This window comes from Chiloscyllium plagiosum, chromosome 1 (assembly GCF_004010195.1).
Source record: "Chiloscyllium plagiosum isolate BGI_BamShark_2017 chromosome 1, ASM401019v2, whole genome shotgun sequence".
Classification (NCBI taxonomy): Eukaryota; Metazoa; Chordata; class Chondrichthyes; order Orectolobiformes; family Hemiscylliidae; genus Chiloscyllium; species Chiloscyllium plagiosum.
In genome coordinates this window covers 94,103,025-94,128,184 of record NC_057710.1, presented here as the reverse complement: position 1 = coordinate 94,128,184, position 25,160 = coordinate 94,103,025, and the positions used below count along the sequence as shown (strand labels likewise).

Here is a 25,160-nt window from a genome sequence, read left to right as displayed (position 1 = left end):
TACACATTAACAGCACAGAGGTGGAACGAGTGGAGAGTGTCAAGCTCCTGGGAGTGGTCATCCACATCAAGCTTTCTTGGACTCTTCATGTGGATGCACTGGTTACAGAGGCCCAACAGTATCTCTTTTTCCTTAGGTAGCTGAGGAAATTTAGCATGACGACGAATACCCTTGCCAACTTTTATAGGTGGGCCATCAAGAGTATTCTGTCTGGATGTATCACTACCTGGTATGGCAACTGTACCATTCAAGATTGGAGACAGTTACAGAGAGTGGTGAACTTGGCCTGGACAATCACAAAGGCCAACCTCCCATCTATAAAATCCATCTACCAGGCCCGCTGTCAATCAAAGGCTGCCAGCATTCTCAAAGATCCATCCCATCCTGGCAATGTTTTTCTACCATTGGGGAGAAGGTACAGAAGCCTGAACACCACACCAGCCGGTTTCGCAACAGTTTCTACCCTTCTGTTGTTGGAATACTGAATGGACTCACAAACTCTTAACATTCGCCTGTTCCTATGTCTTTGTTTTTGCTGCTGTTTACCCATTATTTACTTATCTGTGCTACTTAACTCTGTGATCTGCCTGTATTGCTCGCAAGACAAAGCTTTTCACTGTGCTTTGGTACACGTGACAATAAATTCAATTCAATTCAATTCAATTCAATTCAATTCAATTCAATTCAATACATGGCTAATCCAGTCCAGTTTATGGTCAATATCCCCTTCACCTCCACCCAACTATGTCTTCAACATAAATACTATGTTGTGCTAACTGCCAACAGTTCTGATGAAGAGTCACCAGACTTGAAACATCAACTTTGAATTCTTCCCACAGATGCTGTCAGATCTGCTTGATTTTGCCAGCAATTTCTGATTTTGTTTCGAATTTCCAGCATCCATGTTCTTTGTTTCATTTTATATTACCAAAAAGGGTTAACTGACATCATGTGTAAGCTCCACCCATTTGGATCGAGAGGATGGTTCCTAACAGGAGCCAACTGGCTTCAGTTTCAAATCGGTATTTCAGTGATTGTACTTTGTGTTCACAGCATGTAGCTAAATTAATAATATGTATTTACTCTGAAGTTGTTAATCGTGTATTTCAAAGGTTAATCGTGTATTTCAGATATCATGAAAGTAGCTGCCAAGTAATGTGCAATCAACTAGTTCGTCAAATCAGAGTCTAACTTCTGCCGAAAGCATTCTCTAGGCTTCCTTCCTGAAATGGCACCACAAACTTGACTGAAACTGGCATGACGAATCCATGAGGAGAAAGTGAGGACTGCAGATGCTGGAGATCAGAGCTGAAAAATGTGTTGCTGGAAAAGCGCTGCAGGTCAGGCAGCATCCAAGGAGCAGGAGAATTGACGTTTCGGGCATAAGCCTTTCTTCAGGAATTAGGAAGGTGTGCCAAGCAGGCTAAGATAAAAGGTAGGGAGGAGGGACTTGGGGGAGGGGTGTTGGGAATGCGATAGTTGGAAGGAGGTTAAGGTGAGGGTGATAGGCGGGGAGGGGGTGGGGGTGGAGAGGTCGGGAAGAAGATTGCAGGTCAAGAAGGTGGTGCTGAGTCCGAGGGATGGGTCTGAGATAAGGTGGGGGGAGGGGAAATGAGGAAGCTGGAGAAATCTGCATTCATCCATTGTGGTTGGAAGGTTCCTAGGTGGAAGATGAGGTGCTCTTCCTCCAGGTGTCATGTTGCCATGGTCTGGCGATGGAGGAGGCCAAGGACCTGCATGTCCTTGGCGGAGTGGGAAGGGGAGTTAAAGTGGTCCACCACGGGGCGGTTGGGTTGATTGGTTGGTGCGGATTTCCCAGAAGTGTTCTCTAAAACGTTCCACAAGTAGGCGGCCTGTCTCCCCAATGTAGAGGAGGCCACATCGGGAGCAGCGGATGCAGTAAATGATGTGTGTGGAGGTGCAGGTGAATTTGTGGTGGATATGGAAGGATCCCTTGGGGCCTTGGAGGGAAGTGAGGGGGGAGGTGTGGGCACAAGTTTTGCATTTCTTGTGGTTGCAAGAGAAGGTGCCGGGAGTGGGGTTTGGGTTGGTGAGGGGTGTGGACCTGACGAGGGAGTCGCGGAGGGAGTGGTCTTTCTGGAACGCTGAAAGGGAAGGGGAGGGAAAGATATCCTTGGTGGTGGGGTCTGTGTGGAGGTGGCGGAAATGACGAAGGATGATACGATGTATCTGGAAGTTGGTGTGATGATAGGTGAGGACCAGTGGGGTTCTGTCCTGGTGGCGATTGGAGGGGCGGGGTTCAAGGGCAGAGGAGCGAGAAATGGAGGAAATGCGGTCGAGAAAATCGTCAACCACATCTGAGGGGAAATTGCGGCCTTTGAAGAAGGATGCCATCTGGGGTTGTTCGGTATTGGAATTGGTCCTCCTGGGAGCAGATGCGGTGGAGACGAAGGAATTAGGAATATGGGATGGTGTTTTTACAGGGGGCAGGGTGGGAGGAGATGTAACCTAGGTAGCTGTGGGAGTCGATCGGTTTATAGTAAATGTCCGTGTAGAGTCGGTCGCCCGAGATAGAAATGGAGAGGTCTAGGAAGGGGAGGGAAGAGCCTGTGATGGTTCAGGTACATTTGAGGTCGGGGTGGAAGGTGTTGGTAAAGTCGATGAACTGTTCAACCTCCTCGTGGGAGCACGAGGTAGCGCCGATACAATCATCAATGTAGCAGAGGAAAAGGTGGGGGGTGGTGCCACTGTAGCTGCGGAAGATGGACTGTTCCACCTATCTGATGAAGAGGCAGGCATAGCTAGGGCCCATGCGGGTGCCCATGGCTACTCCTTTGGTTTGGAGGAAGTGGGAGGATTGGAAAGAGAAGTTGTTCAGAGTGAGGACCAGTTCAGTCAGTTGAAGGAGGGTATCAGTGGAAGGGTACTGGTTGTGTCAGCGGGAAAGGAAGAAGCAGAGGGCTTTGAGGCTTTCGTGATGGGGGATAGAGGTGTATAGGGACTGGATGTTCATGGTGAAGATAAGGCGTTGGGGGCCGGGGAAGCGAAAATCCTCCTACTGTCCCCTTGACCACGACCCCACCTCCCAACCACCAAACCATCATCTCCCAGACCATCCATAACCTCATCACCTCAGGGGATCTCCCATCCAATGCCTCCAACCTCATAGTCCCACAACCCCACACCGTCTATTTCTACCTCCTGCCCAAAATCCACAAACCTGACTGCCCTGGCCGACCCATTGTCTCCGCCTGCTCCTGCCCCACCGAACTCATCTCTGCATACCTCAACACGGCCCTTTCCTCCTTAGTCCAAGAACTCCCCACCTACGTTCGGGACACCACCCACGCCCTCCATCACCTCCATGATTTTCGCGTCCCCGGCCCCCAACGCCTTATCTTCACCATGGACATCCAGTCCCTATACACCTCCATCCCCCATCACGAAGGCCTCAAAGCCCTCTGCTTCTTCCTTTCCCGTCATACCAACCAGTACCCTTCCACTGACACCCTCCTTCGACTGACTGACCACCACATCTCCTCCACTTCCCGCTCCCACGCCCTTGAATCCCACCCCTCTAATCACCACCAGGACAGAACCCCACTGGTCCTCACCTACCACCGCACTAACCTCCAGATACATCGGATCATCCTTCGTCATTTCCGCCACCTCCAGAGAGACCCCACCACCAAGGATATCTTTTCCTCCCCTCCCCTATCAGTGTTCCAGAAAGACCACTCCCTCCGCGACTCCCTCGTCAGGTCCACACCCCTCACCAACCGAAACCCCACTCCCAGCACCTTCCCCTGCAACCACAAGAAATGCAAAACTTGTGCCCACACCTCCCCACTCACTTCCCTACAAGGCCCCAAGGGATCCTTCCATATCCGCCACAAATTCACCTGCACCTCCACACACATCATTTATTGCATCCGCTGCACCTGATGTGGCGTCCTCTACATTGGGGAGACAGGTCTCCTACTTGTGGAACATATCAGAGAACACCTCTGGGACACCCGCACCAACCAACCCAACCACCCTGTGGTGGAACACTTTAACTCCCCCTCCCACTCCGCCAAGGACATGCAGGTCCTTGGCCTCCTCCATCGCCAGACCATGGCAACACGACGCCTGGAGGAAGAGTGACTCATCTTCTGCCTAGGAACTCTCCAACCACAAGGGATGAATGCAGATTTCTCCAGTTTCCTCATTTCCCCTCCCCCCACCTTATCTCAGTCCCAACCCTCGGACTCAGCACCACCTTCTTGACCTGCAATCTTCTTGCCGACCTCTCCGTCCCCACCCCCTCTCCGGCCTATCACCCTCACCTTAACCTCCTTCCACCTATCGCATTCCCAACGCCCCTCCCCCAAGTCCCTCTTCCCTACCTTTTATCTTAGCCTGCTTGGCACACCTTCCTCATTCCTGAAGAAGGGCTTATGCCCGAAATGTCGATTCTCCTGCCCCTTGGATGTTGCCTGACCTGCTGCGCTTTTTCAGCAACACATTTTTCAGCTATGAAGAATTCATGATAATGAATTTACCCGAGATATCCTAGATGGTTCTGGTAGAAGCCAAAATTTACAATATACTAGCACCATGGTATACAATGTTAAAGATCCATTGGAATACTTATAATTTAAGAAATATGCAAATGCATTTAACACAGCACATGCCAACATGGTCAAGTTCCTTTCTTAGTTACAAATACTTCCAGTCCACTGCTCTCTCTGTCTTTCTTTCTCTCAAGAGGTCTACACAGTTTTCATCTTAAAGAATATGTTAATTAATGCACAGGATATACTACTCTAATGCATGCAAATATTCACACTTTTGGTCAGCTTATTGGTCATTTGTCTTTGCTAAATAAATCCTTATCATTAATCACTGTATTAAAAACATATTTAATTTGTAAGCCTTTAGATTATGTCATGTGAAGTTGTTAACATCTTTTGAATTTAACAGTCTAAAGGTTTCTTCCTTCTAACATAGACTTCCACATGATTCACAATTCCCCTGAGGTGCAGTGAACTATATTGCTTAACAAAATAGGCTGCACTCAATGGAAGGAGCTCAGAGACAATGTGAAACTGGAAGTCGAGGGCAGGATTCCAGAGAATAGGCTCAGCATTGCCCTGTTTATACCTCTACACTCCCAGAATAGAGGAGAAAGTGAGGACTGCAGATGCTGGAGATCAGAGTCGAGAGTGTGGTGTTGGAAAAGCACAGCTGATCAGGCAGCGCCCGGGGAGCAGGAGGATCGATGCTTCAAGCATAAGCCCTTCATCAGGAATTTGATGAAACACCACATTCTTGACTCTCTGAATAGAGTCTATTGTCATTCTTCATCCTGTCTGGCTCCATTTCAACATGGACAGAGGCATGAAACAATGGCCCTGTGTCATTTCTTTATGTTTATCTTCTAAAAAAGAGGCTGTACTTACAGAAAGAGATTTTTGTGCTTTATGGCTCTTTTTATATTTTTGTGATACAGAAATCAACATGAGTGATGCCTGTGTTGAGGGACTTGACATTTTATACTCAGCATGAAAAATTCACAACTCCTTTTTCAGCAACTGCCTAAATCCCAATTTAGTGGCATGGTCCAAAATGCATCAATATGACAGTTCCACATTTTACCATCATGTCTTTATAGTCTTTAAAATGATTCTGTGTTTGTGAAGATTGACGGGCAGTTATGCGCTTTTAACTGCAAATGGACATCTGATTTCATCTAGAATATCTATGGGGAGCAAACTAAGGAACCTTTATGCAGGGCTGCACTTGAACATAAATGGCAAATGGTAAAACTTGTGTGTAAATCCAGTATTTGTTGCAGTTCTGTTCGCTGAGCTGGGAATTTGTGTTGCAGACGTTTCGTCCCCTGTCTAGGTGACATCCTTGACATCCTCAGTGCTTGGGAGCCTCCTGTGAAGCGCTTCTGTGATGTTTCCTCCGGCATTTGTTCTGGTTTGAATCTGTCGCTTCCGGTTGTCAGTTCCAGCTGTCCGCTGCAGTGGCCGGTATATTGGGTCCAGGTCGATGTGTTTGTTGATAGAATCTGTGGATGAGTGCCATGCCTCTAGGAATTCCCTGGCTGTTCTCAGTTTGGCTTGTCCTATAATAGTAGTGTTGTCCCAGTCAAATTCATGTTGCTTGTCATCTTCGTGTGTGGCTACTAAGGATACCTGGTCGTCCAGGGGACGAAACGTTTGCAACACAAATTCCCAGCTTAGCGGACAGAACCACAACAACGAGCACCCGAGCTACAAATCTTTTCACAAACTTTGAATCCAGTATTTCATCTAAGTAACAACCAAGCAGATATGGATTCAGATTCCTCCATTACAAGATGGGGAATTGAATTCAGTAAATGCTTTCTTTAGGGGTAGTTAACAGAAAAATGATCAGGAATGGAACAAAAGTGCAAAATAATCATAAAGATGCATATGGATGTCTAAAATCCTTCAATTTTATTAACAATACTGCTGCTACATTTCTGCAGTTCTTTTGTCAATATATGCTTTAGTACAATTTTCCAGTTAGTCATTTTAATGAAAATTGTAGCAATAATTGCTGTAAATAGTGGGAGAAATTGGGCTCTGTAGTGTATGTATTTAGATAATATGAGAGAAAGAAAATTGCTCGAAGTTAAATGTGCACAATTCTGGTGGAACTGTATTGGAGATCATCTTGGTGAAGGGGAGGTTTACAGGCACATAACATATGGAAGCAGTATGGAAAGCAGATAGGTCAGAGCCTGGCACTGCCATTTTCAATTATTTAATTCTCTGATTTAATCTAACAAACTGTTAAGTGATGTGAGGAATTCCCTAGCAGCATGACTTAAAGGGATCAGGAACTAGTGACAGGTTAATTGCTGGATTATTTCTTTTTGCCACTGATGCAATTGTATTTAATTTTGGTACTTTCCTATTCTTGCTTAAAGTTTCAATAGTCTACAGGGAGTAATCTGTCTGGAGTTGAAATACTTTTTGTTCTGTTCAAATCTGTTGCTGAAACAAATTGTTTTTAGACGTGGACAGGCTTCCTTTGACAATGATCATGACCAAAAGATGAAGTAAGACAGGATAGAAGACAGGATAGAGGAACAAGTGCTGTCACCAGGATATCGTTATCACTGTAGGTCTTTTGCAAGCAATTCAGTTACCACAATGTCAGGGATGACCAAATACATTAGATGACTTGACTTCACTAAAGAGATTGTGACTGAAACCTGTCAGTTCTTGCAATCAAACTCAAAGAAAGTCAAGGACAGTATTACCCGTGGAAGTCAATATGGCTGTGGTTCTACACTTTCATCCATCTTGCTCCTTTCAGCTACGTTTGGAGATCTAACAAACATCTCACAGTTTGTAGTATCTTGTTAACCAAGGGATATGACAGCATCTCAACACAAACAGAAAATTGGATGTGCAAGCAGAGTATGCATGAGCAGATTTTGGGCTTGCTTGGGGTGAAGAGTGCCATTGATAATGCATGCATTGTTTTGCAGGTGTATCATCTGAAATCAGTTATTTCCATGAATCAAAAATGATTCTTCTCCCTCAATACGCAGCTGCTCATACGGTTTATCGTGCAGCTGAATACCTTCTATACTGGCAAGAGTCACAATTCCTTCATTTTGAGGCAGCCTTCTGTACCAGCAAAACTTGATGCAATGCCGCAAGGCAATGGCTGGTCACAAGGTGACAAGATTATCCACTCAAGACATGAATTATTATTCCACTCAGGAGCTGTGCACGCATGAACCTTAGACCTGCAATAAGAGACATGCAATTTTTTCTGATCACAGCTGATAATATTGCTGAACAGGTCAGATCCCAGACTGAAACTTTGCCTAATAGTTCATATTTTGATTTGTTTTGGTTTAACGAATTGGTCTCTTGCTGAAACATAAGCATACAATGCTGCAGATTTTGCTTTAACAATGAAACAGCAGATTATTCAGAGATTAACTAAAGATAAAATTGAATAAACCAAACTATCTAATTACAGAACAAATTCAAAGAATTTAAAACACTTAGTAAGAGTATTAAAAAAAAACAAGAAAAATTGCAGGTGCTGGAAATCAGAAACAAAATTGGAACTTGCTAGAAAGTCTCAGCAGGTCTGGCAGTCAATAGTTTTACCCATTCTGAAGGACCATTGGACCGAAATGATAACACTGCTTTCTCTCTGCAGATGCTGACCTACTATACCTGAGAGAATCTAATCATTGTCCTTTGAAATTCAGTGGTGGTACTATCACTGAAAACTCCAAGATCAAAATCTTGGGGATTACCATTGACCAGAAATGAATCTGGACTTGCCATATAAATACTGTGTCTACAAGAGCAGGTCAGAAGTTATGAATTCTGTAGTGAGTAACTTACTTCCTAACTCCTCAGAGTACATCTATCATGTACAAGTCAGGAATGTGATGGAATAGTGCCTACTTGCCTGGATGAGTGCTGCTCCAATGATAATTAAGAAACCTGACATAACTGAGGGCAAAGGACTCTAATTGACTGGCACACATTCACTACCTTCAATATTCACTCTCTTTTCCACAGACACGCAGTAGTGACAGTGTGTAGTATTCAGACGATGCACTGTAGTAATTCACTATGACTCTTCTGACAGTATCTTCCAAACCATAATACATATCGTCTTAAAGGACAAATGTACTGGATTCATCTGTAAGTTCGCATCTAAGTCACTCACCATCCAGATCTGGAAATGCATTGGCATTCTTACACTGTCAATGGATGAAAATCCTCAAAGTCTCTTCCTAATGATATTGTAGGTGCATCTATGCCAAATGGCTTCCATGGCTCAAGGAGGCAGCTCACCACCACTTTGCAGGGTATTAGGGATGAGCAATAAAAATGCTGACTTGCCAGTGATGCTCACATCTCATAAAGTCATAGAGTCAGAAAGCCATAGAGCATGGAAACAGACCATTCGGTCTAACTAGTCCACGCCGACCATGTTCCCAAATCAAACTTGTCCCACTTACCTGTGTTTGGCCTATATCCCTCCAACCCTTTCCTATTCATGTACTTATCCAAATGTCTTTTAAATATTGTAACTGTACCTGCATCCACTACTTCCTCTGGCAGTGTATTCCATATACCAACACTCTCTGTATAAAAGGGTTGCCCCTCATGACCTTTTTAAATCTTTCACCACTCACCTTGAAAATATGTCCCCTTGTTTTGAACTCCCTCACCCTAGGGAAAAAAGCCTTGATAGGCCCTTTATGATTTTATAAAGCTCTATAAACCTGCTGTGCTCCAGCCTATTCAGCCTCTCCTTATAATTCAAACCGCCAATTCCCAGGAGCATCCTAGTAAATCTTTTCTGAGCCCTGTCCAGTTTAATAATATCCTTCCTATAGCAAGGCAATCAGAATTGTACACAGTACTCCAGAAGAGGCCTCACTAATGTCCTGCACCACCTCAACATGATGTCCCAACCTCAATACACAAAGGTCTGAGTAATGAAGGTAAACATGCTAAACACTTACTTAACCATTCTGTCTACATGCGACACAAAGTTCAAAGTATTTTTTTGTTAAATATTGGATCGTCAAGCATGCAATTTTATGGGAGATTAGTTGGATTAATTGAATTGCTGGCTAGCTGTATTATTCTGTGGATATAGACTGCTCATTTTCTTGCACTTAGCTTCCCTTGGCTTAAGTACTTGACTTATTTTCAGTTGTGCCCTGCTAAATTAAGATGTTGCATTAGATATTCCATAATGCATGTTATTATGATTAAAGGCATTTCTAATCATTTTGGCAGCCATCTCTGCATATATAAAGTGTTTACACATGGGAACCTCCACGGCTATCAAAAGAACAAATATTTCTTGTTGTTTCATGTGAATGAAAAGCATGAAATGTACAATTTCTTTCCACATTGCAATTTTCCTAAGATACATAATAAAATGTCAATAAGCACAATTTCAATAAGGACTCAGCACAAACATATGAGATAGATCATATGAAACCCAAATTACAGTGGGAGCAGAAGAATTTATGGATCAGTATCTATGTGTATTACACAGAAAAAAAGGCTATTCAAGCTGCCTTATTCCAAACTTGATAAATTCAATTGTAAATTTAACCTTGCAAGAAGCTGTTTTTCAAATAAAAACAGTAAGGATTGCTAAAATCTAAGGTTTAACATTTTTGAATATTTCATTAAAAATGAGTAAAAAATATCAGCATCTCTCCACTGAATGCCAATTTGAACAGAATGCTGGAATTGGATGAGTGAGGGAAACCAGGATGGAGATGAAATCTGTGTAGAAATGAGATGTAATAAAGATAGAAAGTCACCTTGGTAGTGGTGTACAGGCTCCCTAACAGTAACCACAAGGTAGTTTGGAGAAAAGGGATAATGTCAGAAAGGCATGGCAATAGCATAAGGGAATTTTAATAAACATATTGTTACGACACGGGGCAAACCCTCTTGCTTCATTTAAACCAGCAACACAGAAAAGATTTATCCCATACAGTAATCTGTGAAAATTCGAGAGGCCAAGAACTATTTAAAGTAAAAATTAACAACTTTATTTCTTAAAGTATGACAGAGAATAATTAACTAACAACTATTTACAACTCTTTCCTTTAACCTATCATTTACCTTCTCTTTTATAACACTAGTCTAATAAACCCCACCCCCTCATTAAGATTGACCAAAAATTCAAAACTAGCCAGCTGTTGGATCTTCTTTTTCAATCTTCCTGTGTTTTCTTTTCTTCTTCAGGATTATGCTTCACCAGTCATAGATTGATAAAGGTACCTTTAAGAAAGCTATTTTTCGGGCCTTCTCTACATGCTGGTGGTGTGGCAGTTGTCCTCCCAACTGTTCAATTTTCCTTGCTTAAACCCCCCCAAAGCATCGGATTGTGTTATTGGCATTTAAGAGGGTAAATATGCTAACTTCAAGCTTAATTGGAATTTGGTGTATTTTGGGGTATAATTTAAACTGATTGACGTAGTTCAAACCTGTTTTTGACTCCAGGCAACCAGCTACCCTAGCTTTTGATCGAGTGTTACATTGTTACCTTTTTGAGAACACTTGGTACTGTCAGGTAGTTCTGTTAACTTTTAACTTTCTTAAAGGTACAGTACCACATCTTCATAACAATATAAACTAAAAGAGTAAAAGTAAAATGCTGTGGATTGTAGAAATCTGAAACAAACACAGAGAATGCTGGAGAAACTCAACAGGTCTGGCAGTGTCTGAGAAATAGAATTTACGTTTTAAGACTTTCAGTTCTGAAGAAGTGTCATAGTCAAATTGGATAGTGCTTCATCTAGTCCACAGGCTAAATGTTGTACCCAAGAGAAAGAGTTAAATACTAAAAACAATGCAGAGGACAAGTATGAAGCTAGGTCTTCATATCAGAGGTCTGAAGAATGCTTTCGATCATTTAGTGTGCCATACCAGGGCTAATGAGTCTAAAAGAAATTGTAGGCAAGGATCTAGTTAGCATATAAAGCCACAGCCTCACTGCATCATTGGGGCCATAACAACATTAACTGAACATAAGGAGGAATCTTCAGCTGATTCACTGCTAGCTGGGAGTGGGGGAAGCTATACTATTAAGGTATAAATGAAAGATCTGATTCTTTTATCAAACATATTTTTCCACACTTCTGAAGAGGTCTTTGAGCCTTTTAAGCTTACTGGAGCTCTATTACAATCACAGATTTTCTTTCATGGGCTTCATGGGAATCTTTTCACAGATCTTCAGCTCAGCCTCCCACTGCTGTCAGGCATGAATCTACAGACTTTTATTTGAGTGATGTCCTGCCATTAAAATCACAAGTCAGCATGGACAGGTTGGAATGAAGGGTCTGTTTTCATGCTGTATGACTCTATAGCTCTGAGAAGAAGGAATTTAACAATGGAGTAAAGAATACTTAAATCCTCAGTCAAAAATGTTAAAATGCTGTTTCATTTTGTGAATTGTAAACAATTAAATGATAAATCTGCACTAATCTTCGGGGTGGCACGGTGGCTCAGTGGTTAGCACTGTTGCCTCAAAGCACCAGGGTCCCAGGTTTGATTCCAGCCTCGGGTGACCGTCTGTGTGGAGTTTGCACATTCTCCCAGTGTCTTTGTGGGTTTGCTCCGGTTTCCACCCACAGTTCAAAGGTGTGCAGGTCAGGTGAATTGGCCATGCTAAATTACCCATAGCAATACGTGCATTAGTCAGAGAGAAATGGGTCTGGGTGGGTTACTCTTCGGAGGGTCGGTGTGGACTGGTTGAGCCAAAGGGCCTGTTTCCATACTGTAGGGAATCTAATCTAATCTATGACTTCCCCTGACTTGAACACTACTGTAATGGAAAACTATCCATTTACTGTGAAATTAATTATCCAATTACTCTGAAATTTGAAAGAGAATGCTTTTCTTTAACTTAATGCTGTTTAAGTTAAACAATACTTTGATGAAGGCCTGTAGTCAGCTTATCTCTGTTTGAATTCCGTAAACATTCAACTCGACCTTGCGATAGTCGAACTCAGCGAAAGTTAAAGAGCTGTTATGTCTAAGACTAGGGGATTCGCCCTTGAGAGTGTGATAAGAAACAGAATAAAGCAAGTGTATGTACCATGTTAAGGCATACCTTTATATGAAGGCATCTAGCATTTGTATACTGGAGTCACTTCTGCAGAGGTAACAATAAAGCTCCTTTCTTTGCTCTTGCTAATAGTTGCGTCAAGTCGATTTAATTTCCACAAGAGTAAACTTGGGGGCTCGTCCGGGACCCCATGACTGGGTGAGATTCTGAAGATTCCCAGGAGGCGCAAGCGCCTTGAAGGTCTTTCACTTCATCTCGAAAGCTGAATTGGCCTTTTTGCGTGAGAGGACTGGGAATCTGTGGATCACCCTAGTGCCGGGGTTTGAATCAAATAAGGTCGGGGTGAGAGTCATGGGTTAAGTAATCCTGCATAGAGACTCATTCTAAGAGAATAAATACAGCAGGAAAAGGGTTCAGTGAACTCTCGTGTGGTATTAGAGTAAAACCCCAAGGGAAGGGGATTGCTGTCTCAAAAGTGTTTAGGAGACAGCAAGGTTAAGGGTGGTTTTAGACTTGGAACCACCAGTGGCTGAGTTGGACTCCCCTAAGATGTACTGGGTACGTGGTTTCTTGGTTTACGAAAACTAAGGCATTGAACTGGACCCGCCCAATGTGAGAGGGGACCTCTGGAGGTAAGAGTAATTCAAAGGGAAAAGATAACGGTACCACGAGAGTGTGAGAGAGAGTTGAACACTTTTCCAGTTACACTAAAAATGGGCTCCGGCAAAAGCAAACAAAGGGAGAGTCCACACAGGACTTGGAATGGCCAACCAAAAATACAATACGTGCTGAATAATCATGGCCCAGAGTCTGTAAAGCATTTAAAATTGTGGATCAAGGAATGTGGTTTTCCAGAAGGAGGAAGTTTTAGTAAAAGCCAGCTAGAAATATTGAGGTTGAGGTTGGAGGAGAGAGAGAAGGAGAAAAAGAAGGGAAAAATAGAATCTGTGAATTGCAGTGCTTATAACAAGTGGAAGGCTGATATCAGGGAAAGGAGATTTTAAGTAAAAGATAGATCAAATACGCGTACAAACACCAGTGTACATGCAGACACGTGCGGGAAAACAACCTAATGAAGCGGTACAGTATCTTAAGTCTGTTTCAGACCCTGACCTTGATGACTGCCCTCCAAAACCTACAGCCCCCCCCACTACGAGATCCGCCTGGCGAAGGTTCCAAGTCAGCAGCCCTGACTCAGGGTCTGCTGAATCACCGGTAGCATCTTGTACCCCCAACAGATCGAAGCAAGAAGGCCAAGACAAGTATAACTGGCCAGCTGTAAATGTCCTTGCCAGAGTAGCCAACCCACAAGCAGAAGAGAATGGAGACGTTAATGCTTTTGTTGCAGCGCTGGCAACCGTCTATAGGGAGGCAATCCCAGTGCGAATGGACATGACTAAAATAGCAATGTGTAAACAACAAGAAGATGAGACAGTGTCCCAGTACCTTATGCGCCTCACTGAAGTCCATAATGTCCATACTAGACTGAGACCACCTGAAGACATAACGGCAGCAGAAATCACACCGTATGAGGCACACCTGAGGAACAGCTTCATCAATGGAATGAAGGATGAAATAGCGAAAAAGATGGTCACCCAGCCGTTGGAGGAAGGTGCTGAAGGAAAAGAGGTCGCGGAAGAGGCGCTGGCAGAGGTAGATCTGGCGGGTGCTTTGTTTGCGGAGCAATGGACCACTGGGCGAGGCAATGCCCGCACAGACAGTCCCAATCGGCCCTGGAGGCTGAGCGACAGGGTGACCAACAGGTGAATGCTGAGGTAGAGGTGGGAAGCCCACACAAGATACAGGTAAGCCTCTTTCCTTTATGCTTGGCAACGAAGACTCGCTTATGCTAATCTCTTCTACTAACCTTATGGGCACTGAGACATGTCACACCTCTACGTTGAGCGCTAAGTTTGCGAAGTATGGACAGTATGTCCAATATCACAGTGATGCATAAAAGTCAATGCCCACCTCTATGTATGTGGAAGGTGCATCAGTTACCTTTTTGGTAGATACAGGGACAACATACTCAGTCCTTAAATTAAGCCAGTTTACACAATCAACGCAAATAAAGATGAGTGAAAGATTCCTGAACACAATAGGTGCATCAGGAGTCGTGGTGCGGGAGAGATTTTCCGCACCCCTATTGTGCGAAACTACTAACAGGGAAACATTCCAATTCTCCTTCTTGTTATCGGAATTTTGTCCTTTAAATCTGATGGCTCGGGACCTCATAGGGAGACTGGGGTTGGACTTGTTCAGTACTCTGACAGGCTTGCAGGTGATTCAAAGGGAAGATTTACCAGTGCAGGCTGTAAAATATGACCCACGACCCCTGATGTATGTCTATGAGTAGCGTTTAAGCCAGAGAGCGATAAGTTCAGTGAGCGATTCACTCACCCTGGAAGCAAGCAACCATGTTAATCCTATTAACACCGATTCTCTTGCTGGAGATATGTTGCACTGCACAGCACACATACACCCTGACAAACCATATGAGAAGGATTGGTTCAGGAGGTTGGCTAAACCAGATCAGTTGTTTTTGTGCGAATTTTATTGGAGTGATCACAGATATGTAGTCAGTGTGAACTTATCTAAGGTATCTGTAACAGCAAGCAGACCCTATCTTTTTAATATGGAAGGCTCCGCTCCTCACGTGTCACTGGCGAAGGCGTCAGGTGACAGGTGGGAGGGTTTGGGACCATGGGTGCTAAAGACACGAAAGGTTGGGTCTTCAGGGACAATGTGGGCATCTGGTTCAATGCAGATATGCGAACATATAAAAAGAAATTAAATTGGCTAACTCAGGCAGATAGGACAGTCCAGGTAACCCCCGCTAGCCCTGAAAAGCCTAGGGGGATAGCCTGGTGTTTCCGTAAGATAGAAGTCTCAGACCCAAGATTAAAAATGGTCCCTACTGAGTTGTGGGCAAAGGGCAAACATGATGCGGGGCTCATACGGGGCTGTAAACCCATAAGGATAACCCTGACGTCTGAGTATCGTCCTTGCAGAGTACAATACCAGTTAAAACCCAAAGCTATAGAAGGAATTACTCCAGTCTTTGAATCCCTTCTAAAGGTTGGAGTGATAATCCCCTGTGAAAACTCACCGGTGAGAACCCCCATTTTTCTGGTCAAAAAGACAAACATTCCCGGTGAACCGGAGAAATGGAGGTTTGTTCAAGACCTGCAGGCAGTCAATAGCACTGTTATCCCGTGTGTCGCAAATGTTCCCAACCCCTGTACTATATTGGCTGAAATTCCACCAGACAGTAAATGGTTCTCTGATGTGGATTTAGCAAATGCCTTCTTTAGTGTAACCGGTGCACCCAGATAGTCAATTCTGGTTCGCTTTTTCATTCAAATGAAAATCATATACCTTCACGCAACTTTGTCAAGGTTACTGTGAGTCCCCCACCATACATAATGGGGCTCTACGCAGGAGCCTGGAGACTCTTGTTCTAACCCGGGGTCAGCGCTTTTGCAGTAAGTAGATGATTGCTTGATAGCGGCACCAACAAAGGAACAATGTGAGAAGGATACCCTTGCGTTGCTCTGTCATCTAGCAAGGGAGAGGCACAAAGTCAGTCTCGCAAAGCTGCAATTTGTGTAACAACAGGTGAAGTTCTTAGGTCACTTAATATCTGAACAAGGGAAGGCTATTGGTCAAGACAAAGTTCAAGCAATCCAGCAAATTCCAAAGCCTCACACGAAGAAACAATTACTATCCTTTTTGGGCATGTGCTCCTACTGTAGGATGTTTATCCCACATTACGCAACCCTTGAGGCGCCCCTAAGTGACATAGCCCATGGAAAAGGTTTGCAGAATCAGAGTCCGTTGCAGTGGGCCCCAGAGGCCGAGAGTGCCTTTGTTGAATTAAAAAGGGCGCTCCAAACTACACCTACATTGGGAATTCCGAACCCAAACAAGCTTTTTGTTGAATTAACCCTTCTGGTCCCACATGCAGTATCCTTACTGCTTTCCGAGCAAAGGATCGCACACATGTCAGCAGCACGTTGGCTCAGATATAATACTGTGCTTCTGGAGATGCCTAACATTACAATAAAGCGATGTAACGTCCTTAACCCTGCTAGCCTTCTCCCCACAGAAGGAGACGGAGACCCACATGATTATGTTGCTGTAACTAATGAAATTTGCAGCCCTCGACCAGATTTGCAGGATTCACCACTTCAGAATCCGGATATGGAGTTTTTGTGGATGGGTCAGCATTCAGGAGCAAGGAAACAGGCCAGAATTGTGTTGGGTATGCTGTAGTGACTACCTATGAGATAGTGAAAGTGGGGTCACTCCCTTCTCACCTGTCAGTGCAAGCAGCGGAGCTGATTGCCTTGACTGAGGCCTGTAAATTGGCTGAGGGAAATACAGTGAATATTTACACCGATAGCAGATATGCATTCAGGGTTGTACATGATTTTGGAACTCTGTGGAAACACAGGGGCTTCTTGACCTCCACCAGAAAGCCCATCACACACCGTGACCTGATTTCTGACCTCCTGGAAGCAGTCATATTGCCTAAATCAATCGTTGTGTGTAAATGTGAAGCCCACACAAAAAATAATGATATTGTTTCCCAAGGCAAAGCAGGGGCAGACTCAGCAGCAAGAACAGCAGCCGAGCAGCCGCCAAGTGATCAGTTTGAAATGTGTATGACAAAAATTTGTACCCCAACAGCAGGTGTACGGGAGTTACAGTCACAGGCCACACCAGGAGAAAAGCATGAGTGGATGAAAGCGGGTTGCAGTGTGCGGGAAGGAGTATGGTGTAGTCCCAATGGTAAACCCTGTCTACCACGGTCATTATTTCCATTCTATGGCAAACTGACACGCGGTAAGGACCACGTGTCAAAAGGGGGGATGTATGACAGTATTTCAGCACACTGGTACACTAAGGGATTTACTCATTACTCCCAGAAATATTGTGAGCGTTGTTTTATCTGTGCCATTAACAATGTGGGGAGGGGAATACAGATGAGTCAGGCAGCACGCCCCCAAGCCCAAAAACTTTTTGAACATTTACAGATGGATTTCATTGAACTAACGCCCAGCGAAGAGAAAAGGTACTGTCTGGTAATAGTAGATATGTTTCCCAAATGGGTGGAAGCGTTCCCCACATCTAAACAAGATGCCAGTGCAGTAGCCAAGGCTTTGCTAACTGAGATAATTCCGAGATGGGGCATCCCTGAAAGGCTTAGTAGCAACAATGGGACACCATTTGTCAATAATGCCTTACAGCAGATCAGCGATTATTTGGGAATAAACATGAGACAACACTGTGCCTACCACCCAGCTAGCGGTGGGACAGTGGAAAGAGAAAATGCTACCTTAAAAAATAAATTTACAAGATGTTGTGTTACTGTATAAAACTCTCTACACTTTTGTCTCAAATACAGAATCAAGTGAAAGCAGCACTACCCCAACCATCAGAAGGGAAGCTGCATGATCTAGAACCTGGAGACTGGATAGTGGTGAAAGACTTCTGGAGGAAAAACTGGAAGGCGAAGAGGTGGCTGGGACCGTGTCAAGTGCTCCTCACAACACAGACAGCAGTTAAGATCGCAGAAAGAGCCATGTGGATACAGGCCAGCCATTGCAAGCCTGTAGCTGGGCCTGAGGAGACATCGGACAGCACTGGAACCAATTAAGTGCAAGTAGTGATTAGAAGCCTCATACGAAAATGGGGTTGCCCCAGCTCACACTTCTGGCAAGCGCCCTGGTAGGACTATTCATAAGGGCAGGGGCATTGCGTGGACCCCACCCTACCATGGCTTTGACAAGTGTGACATGTGAACATGGGCTGCGTACAGGGCACACCAGAGCAAGTGACGATACCACCACAAAGCTGTGTTTCAGGGAGGTGCCATCTGAGGAAAGGCCTGGTGTTTCCTAAACATTTTCTGATGTATAGCTATTCTGGCTCTGTATTTCTTTTATTGTTGCTGTAGTTGTCCTTGTTGTCACAAAATGACAAAAAGGAGAAAAATGTAATGGAAAATTATCCATTTACTGTGAAATTTGAAAGAGAATGCTTTTCTTTAACTTAATGCTGTATAAGTTAAACGCTACTTTGATGAAGGCCTGTAGTTAGCTTATCTCTGTTTGAATTCTGTAAACATTCAACTCGACCTTGCGATAGTCGAACTCAGTGAAAGCTAAAGAGCTGTTATGTCTAAGACTAGGGGATTTGCCCTTGAGAGTGTGATAAGAAACAGAATAAAGCAAGTGTCTGTAAAATGTTAAGGCACACTTTTACATGAAGGCATCTAGCATTTGTATACTGGAGTCACTTCTGCAGAGTTAACAATAAAGCTCCTTTCTTTGCTCTTGCTAATAGTTGTGTCAAGTCGATTTAATTTCCATGACAGCTACATAATTCAAGATTTGTTTATCTGTCCTCTACAACATTATTTTAATTCATTGACGAGTAAGTTGACTAATTCTTTTCAAACTTCATCCCAAGATTTTGCAACACAATTGATTAAATAGACATATCACTTACTTTATGTTCCAATGTGAAATCAATCATTTTCCTTTGCTCCTCTTCTGCTTTGCGGCCTATTTGCATATTTGTCCATGTACTCGCATATATCCCAATTTACCCCCTCAGCTTTTCCTGATTCGGTATTAACTATAAATTGGAACAAGTTTCCAAATCTAAGCAATGATACTTCCACGCAAAAGTTTGAGAAATCTAGCTAAACTAAAAGTGGGGTTTCTACAGTCTATTTTAGATAAGGATAGGATAGAATGTTGCTGCAATGCTAGCTACTGTTCAATAGCTTCCTTGTAGGCATTGCTTAGACTTGCATGTGAAAGCAAATTACTTAAGCAAATTAGCAAAGAAAAGCAAAGTTGTCATAACATGGAAAATCCACCCATTGCATTAATATTTGGATAATTTCACTTGTTTTACTGAAAAGAAAATATCATTATTGAACAAAAGTGGATCCATTAAGCTTCTAATGGTGTTTAATGGAAGAGCTTAAGGATCACATGTTCAGATAATTCATCATGTGGTTGTGTTATTAAAGAATTTCAGTGGGGATGAAAATGCAAATTATGCAACTACTTAATCTCTCAGTGTTTCCATCTACATGTAAAATTCAGGTAGTGAAACCCTTTCTTATTTTAAAAGTTTACATATAATAATTATCATGATTAAAAGCACTGGAGATTATAAAATAATAAATAAAAAGAATGTTAAAGTTTATGAATGAAATCCACAATCAACTAGAAAATGTTAATGAGACACATGAGTTTATAAGGTTAGAAGTTTGATTAGGTAAGACATTTGAGGGCAGTTGGCAAAGAATCTGTAGATTTTATTCTGCCATAATTTAGTAGAGATCAAACTGAGGTTGAATCTGGAAGATCAGATCTCCCAGAATGTGCCATAAAGATCATCAGGTGTTAAGCAATATTTTTTTTTTACCTAACACATGATATTTATATCGAGATTACCTACAGTATGGAAACAGGCCCTTCAGCTCAACAAGTCCACACTAATCCTCTGAAAAGTACCCCCCCAGACCCATTCCCCTATCCTATATTCTTCCCTGTGGGACACTATGGGCAATTTAGTATGGCCAATTCATCTGAATTGGAGGAAACTCACACAGACACAGGGAAAACATGCAAACTCCACAGAGGCTGGAATTGAACCCAGGTCCCTAGTGCTGTGAGGCAGCCGTTCTAACCACTGTGCCACCCATTGTTTATATTGTTTAAACTGAACTCTTAGACGATCACAACAAAATGTTGGAATTATATTCTTCTTAACACTGCTGTTCTACCTTGTTTGGGTACCAAGAATAATGTAAAGATTGAAAAACTGAGTTAGGCAACTGCACAACCTTGAGACAACAGTAGTTGCTTCGTGCCTCATGGTTAGGGAAGATCTGCAGCTGAATAAATTAAGTGCTCCAGTCCATTGTCCGACTGTGCTGATGATGGTAGTGATTTACACTGAAGATGAAGTCGTGATTTGGAGGTGCCAGTGTCAGACTGGGGTGTACAAAGTTATATATCACATAACACTAGGTTATAGTCCAACAGGTTTATTTGGAAGCTCTAGCTTTCAGAGCGCTGCTCCTTCATCAGGTGGTTGTGGACCACATCATCAGGTGATTTTTAACATTGAAGATGAAGGCAATGCTGCCCTCTGAATTGCAATTTAAACTCACTTACTTTGAAGAGTGCAGAGCTTGAGTGGTCAGACTTAATGGTTCACATTTGTGATTTGCTGGCAGCTATGCTGTCAATGAAAAACTGTCAACAAGCCAGACATAAAACATGTTTCTTAATTTCAAAACTTCAAACAAAATGTACAAAATCTGCTTGAGGCATGGATACTAAGCTGAGCCCAGAGCTGAGTTTCATGATTCTGTATGTCAATAAATCAGGAGAGGTTTTATTTGCATAAAAATCTCTGCAATAAGTAGCACTATGTGGGGGGAGGTACAAGGCTTACCAGCTTCACACTGAAATTAAAGTTTGAATTATTCTATGATTGATAACCAATCATATGATGTAGCTGTAGTCATTGGTGATAAGGTTTAGTGTGGTAATTACTGTTAATATCTGATCCTTATGCCTAACCAGAATATGTCTAAAATATGTATTGCACATGCAAAAGTGAATCTCATTGGAATAAATAAGTAATATTTTATGATTTTATTAAACTTGTACTGAATGTAACATTTAACGTTGCCATTTGGTTATAGTGATTAAGCAAATCCCTCATCTTATGAATGTGTATATACTTCATTATCTTTGCCAATTCTGCAAAATATGAAGCATTTTATTTTATGCAATCAGCTTGTGATGTACTAGAACTCAGTGTTTTGATTAGCCACATTTTAATAAAGCTCTAACAAATTTCACAAAAATAAACCTTGCATTTAAACAGATGGAAATAAGGAGTTTCTTTGCTGAGCACTACAGAGAATATGACTGTGATTTTTGCCAGGGGAAACATTTTTTCGTAGTTTTATGCCAATGCTTTTTATGGCCTATTCCCTGATAGTCTCATAGTGCCTGTTACATTCACTAGTCTGTGGTATTCTGGGGAGGAAGGCCACACACCAGGTCAGTGTTGCTTTCCTGGGAGATTCCAGTATCAGGCAAGTCAAATCCAAATGCTATCATGTCACTTGGCCATAGGTTGTGTCCCTAAGGGATGGAGAGTCTAAGGTAGGCAGGAGACCCCAAAATCCCCACAAATAATGATATACATCTCAGTCACTATAGTCTGGAAGCCAATACCAATTGGTATCTGTTACTTCCTCTATTGCTAGCAGGGGTCAAGGTTCTCTCTGGATCCTGCCAACCTGGCCTCCATTAGTGGGGGGATGAGGAGTTTAGGGGCTAGACTTAAATGGCTGGAGAGAAGATCTAAGTTCTTGTGGGGAATGCCTTTGATTGGCCAGGGATTAAAAGGAGGACCCACGGACTATTTCACTGACAGCAGGTACACAGCTAAAACTGCTAACCCTTTGCATCACTTGCACTTAGCTCCACCCCTCACAAAATATCAACAATGTAGGAAAAGGCCTTTAAAATAACTATTAATTCGTTACTTAAGAGCCTCAATTTATCGAAGGGTACATAGTCAGGATTCCTGATGTTTCTCCCACCCCTACATAATTGCAGACAAGTAAGGAGTAGGCAGGTATGTGGTGACAAAGCTGTTTCACATCATGGATTCATGTAACTGCCTGCATCCATATTCACTAACAAGGGCAATTAAAATCCAGCCTTTGGATTACTTATTCCCCAAACTTGGTTGCATGTTACCATGACTTTGCAATGGTAATTAGGTGTAAACCACTTTCATCTATTTGTGCTATTAGTTCATCTATATTATTGCAGATGCTTTATGCATTCAGATAAAGTGATATTAGTTTCATTTTTGGCAATACTCTCTCCTCGCTGATGCATTATTTCTGTTAAACTCCCTGTCCCTTTAGGTCTCCCATTGTGAGTACAAGGCTTACCAGCTTCACACTGAAATTAAAGTTTGAATTATTCTATGATTGATAACCAATCATATGCTGTAAACTTGAATTTTCTCTGTCAATTTCTAATTCTCCCTCCACCTGACCTATAGCCCACCTCTGTTAGTTTACAGCCCTATCCACTGCTTTAGTTATACAATTGGTCACATATCCAAGCATGGTTTAAGTGGAGGCTCTTTCCTTCTCGAGAACATCCAAAGATGTGCAGGGTAGGTGAATTGGTTATGCTAAATTGTCCATAGTGTTAGATACATTAATCGGGGTAAATGTAGGGTAATAGGTCTGGGTGGGTTGGTCTTCAGAGGGACGGTGTGGACCTGTTGGGCCAAAGGGCCTGTTTCCATACTGTAGGAAACCTAATCCTATCTAAAGCTTGTGGGGAGGCACGGTGGCTCAGTGGTTAGCACTGCTGTCTCACAGTGCCAGGGATCTGGGTTCGATTCTGGCCTCAGGTGACTGTCTGTGTGGAGGTTGTACATTCTCCCTGTCTCTGTGTGGGTTTCCTTTGAGTATTTTGGTTTCTTCCCACATTCCAAAAGATGTGCAGGTCAGGTGAATTGGCCATGCTAAATTGCCCATAGTGTTCAGGGATATAGAACATACAACATTACAGCGTAGTACAGGCCCTTCGGCCCTCGATGTTGCGCCGCCCTGTCATACTAATCTGAAGCCCATCCCACCTACACTATTCCATGTATGTCCATATGCCTGTCCAATGACGACTTAAGTGCACTTAAACTTGGCGAATTTACTACCGTTGCAGGCAAAGCATTCCATACCCTTACTACTCTCTGAGTAAAGAAACTACCTCTGACATCTGCCTTATACCTATCTCCCCTCACTTTAAAGTTGTGTCCCCTTGTGTTTGCCATCCCCATACTTGGAAAAAGGCTCTCCCTGTCCACCCTATCTAACCCTCTGATTATCTTGTATGTCTCTATTAAGTCACCTCTCAACCCCCTCTATTAATAAAGGCCAAAACACTGTATGCCTTCTTAACAACCCTGTCAATCTGGGTGGCAACTTTCAGGGATCTGTGTACATGGACACCGAGATCTCTCTGCTCATCTGCACTCCCAAGAATCTTACCATTAGCCCAGTACTTTGCATTCCGGTTACTCCGGCCAAAGTGAACCACCTCACACTTGTCCACATTAAACTCCATTTGCCACCTCTCAGTCCAGCTCTGCATCCTATCTATGTATCTCTGCAACCTACTACATCCTTCGTCACTATCCACAACTCCACAGACCTTAGTGTCATCCCGAAATTTACTAACCCACCCTTCTAAGCCCTCATCCAGGTCATTTATAAAAATGACGAACAGCAGTGGACCTAACACCAACCCTTGCGGTATGCCGCTAATAACTGGACACCAAGATGAACATGTTCCATCAACTACAACCCTCTGTTTTCTTTCAGCAAGCCAATTACTGATCCAAACTGCTATATCTCCCACAATCCCATTCCTCCGCATTTTGTATAATAGCCTACTGTGGGGAACCTTATCGAACACCTTGCTGAAATAATGATGTGTAGGTTAGGTGTATTAGTCAAGGTGGGTTACTCTTCAGAGGGTTGGTGTAGACTTGTTCAGCCAAAGGGCCTGTTTCATGCTGTAGGGAATCTACACTGGTATGAGTGCTTCCATAAATCAGAACACCTTTATTCCACATTATACTTTAAACCACACATGTATGTCCCTAATCTGCTTGACCCTATGCTAATTGTCATTTAACTCAGATAACAATTTAGAGATTATTTATTTTGGTGTTTTGCGTTTAAATTTGGACCCTAACTTCTCAAGCAGAACATCATTCTTAGTTCTCTGTCACTTTAAGTTCATCTCTAGTTGCAATGAGGTATTCTTAATTCTGGCATCAGACAGGCAACACAATTTCCATTGGTGACTGTAGAGAACTCTCTCTCTCTCTCTCTCTCTCTCTCTCTCTCTCTCTCTATATATATATATATATATATATATATAGGACTATATTGTCTCCTAACATACCATATTCTTTCTTGCTCAACCCATTTGAATACCATCCTGTACTACGGTGTCACAGGTGGGTTGCTCATCCATCCTTTAGTCCTTGTCTTGATCCACTCAGTAAACACCTTATACCCATTGGTCAAGATCTGGATTGAGGCTCCTCCATCATTACCTGCAGGATCTCGAGATTTGCCTTGGTGCTCATCAACCTTCTGTCCCTGACTATTGATCAGCTTGAGTTTTCACTAATGTAGGGAGTGCATTGTTTTGGAACAAAGTGTCAAGTTCCTCTTCTCTCTCTGATATCCCACAAGATATGTAGCTCAAGCTCCAGTTTCAGGATCTCTAAGCTGAAGTTACTCAAGTTGCAGACACTCACTATGGATGTGCCTGTCTGGAATGCTAGTGCATTGCGCAGATACCCATGTATTGCATTTGTGGCACACCACTATCCTTGCCCTGTCTAACTCACCGTATTTATTTAATTAGTCAATTAGTTATTAATTTATACAGCTCAGGTAACAACAAGTCACCAGTCTACTATAGCCCCAAGAATAACAATGAGAG

At 42.9% G+C, this 25,160-nt stretch overlaps 1 protein-coding gene across 3 annotated transcripts; it reads left to right on the top strand.

Moving 5' to 3' along the window:
- The first annotated feature begins 12,815 nt into the window (after nucleotides 1–12,815).
- On the top strand, nucleotides 12,816–20,115 carry LOC122550781. 3 transcript variants are annotated; one of them, XR_006311945.1, is made up of 3 exons: nucleotides 12,816–14,372; nucleotides 17,260–17,361; nucleotides 17,978–20,115. XR_006311945.1 is itself a non-coding variant. In XM_043692045.1 (2 exons), exon 1 carries the CDS (start codon nucleotides 13,612–13,614, stop codon nucleotides 14,332–14,334), a length of 723 nt encoding a protein of 240 aa, XP_043547980.1. In that variant the 5' UTR covers nucleotides 12,816–13,611; the 3' UTR covers nucleotides 14,335–14,372; nucleotides 17,978–20,115. The 3 variants fall into 3 exon arrangements, 2 of the variants coding, with proteins under 2 accessions (XP_043547980.1, XP_043547972.1); XM_043692045.1 differs by lacking the exon at nucleotides 17,260–17,361; XM_043692037.1 differs by lacking the exon at nucleotides 17,978–20,115 and having other exon boundaries at nucleotides 17,260–17,775.
- Nucleotides 20,116–25,160: the final 5,045 nt, after the last annotated feature.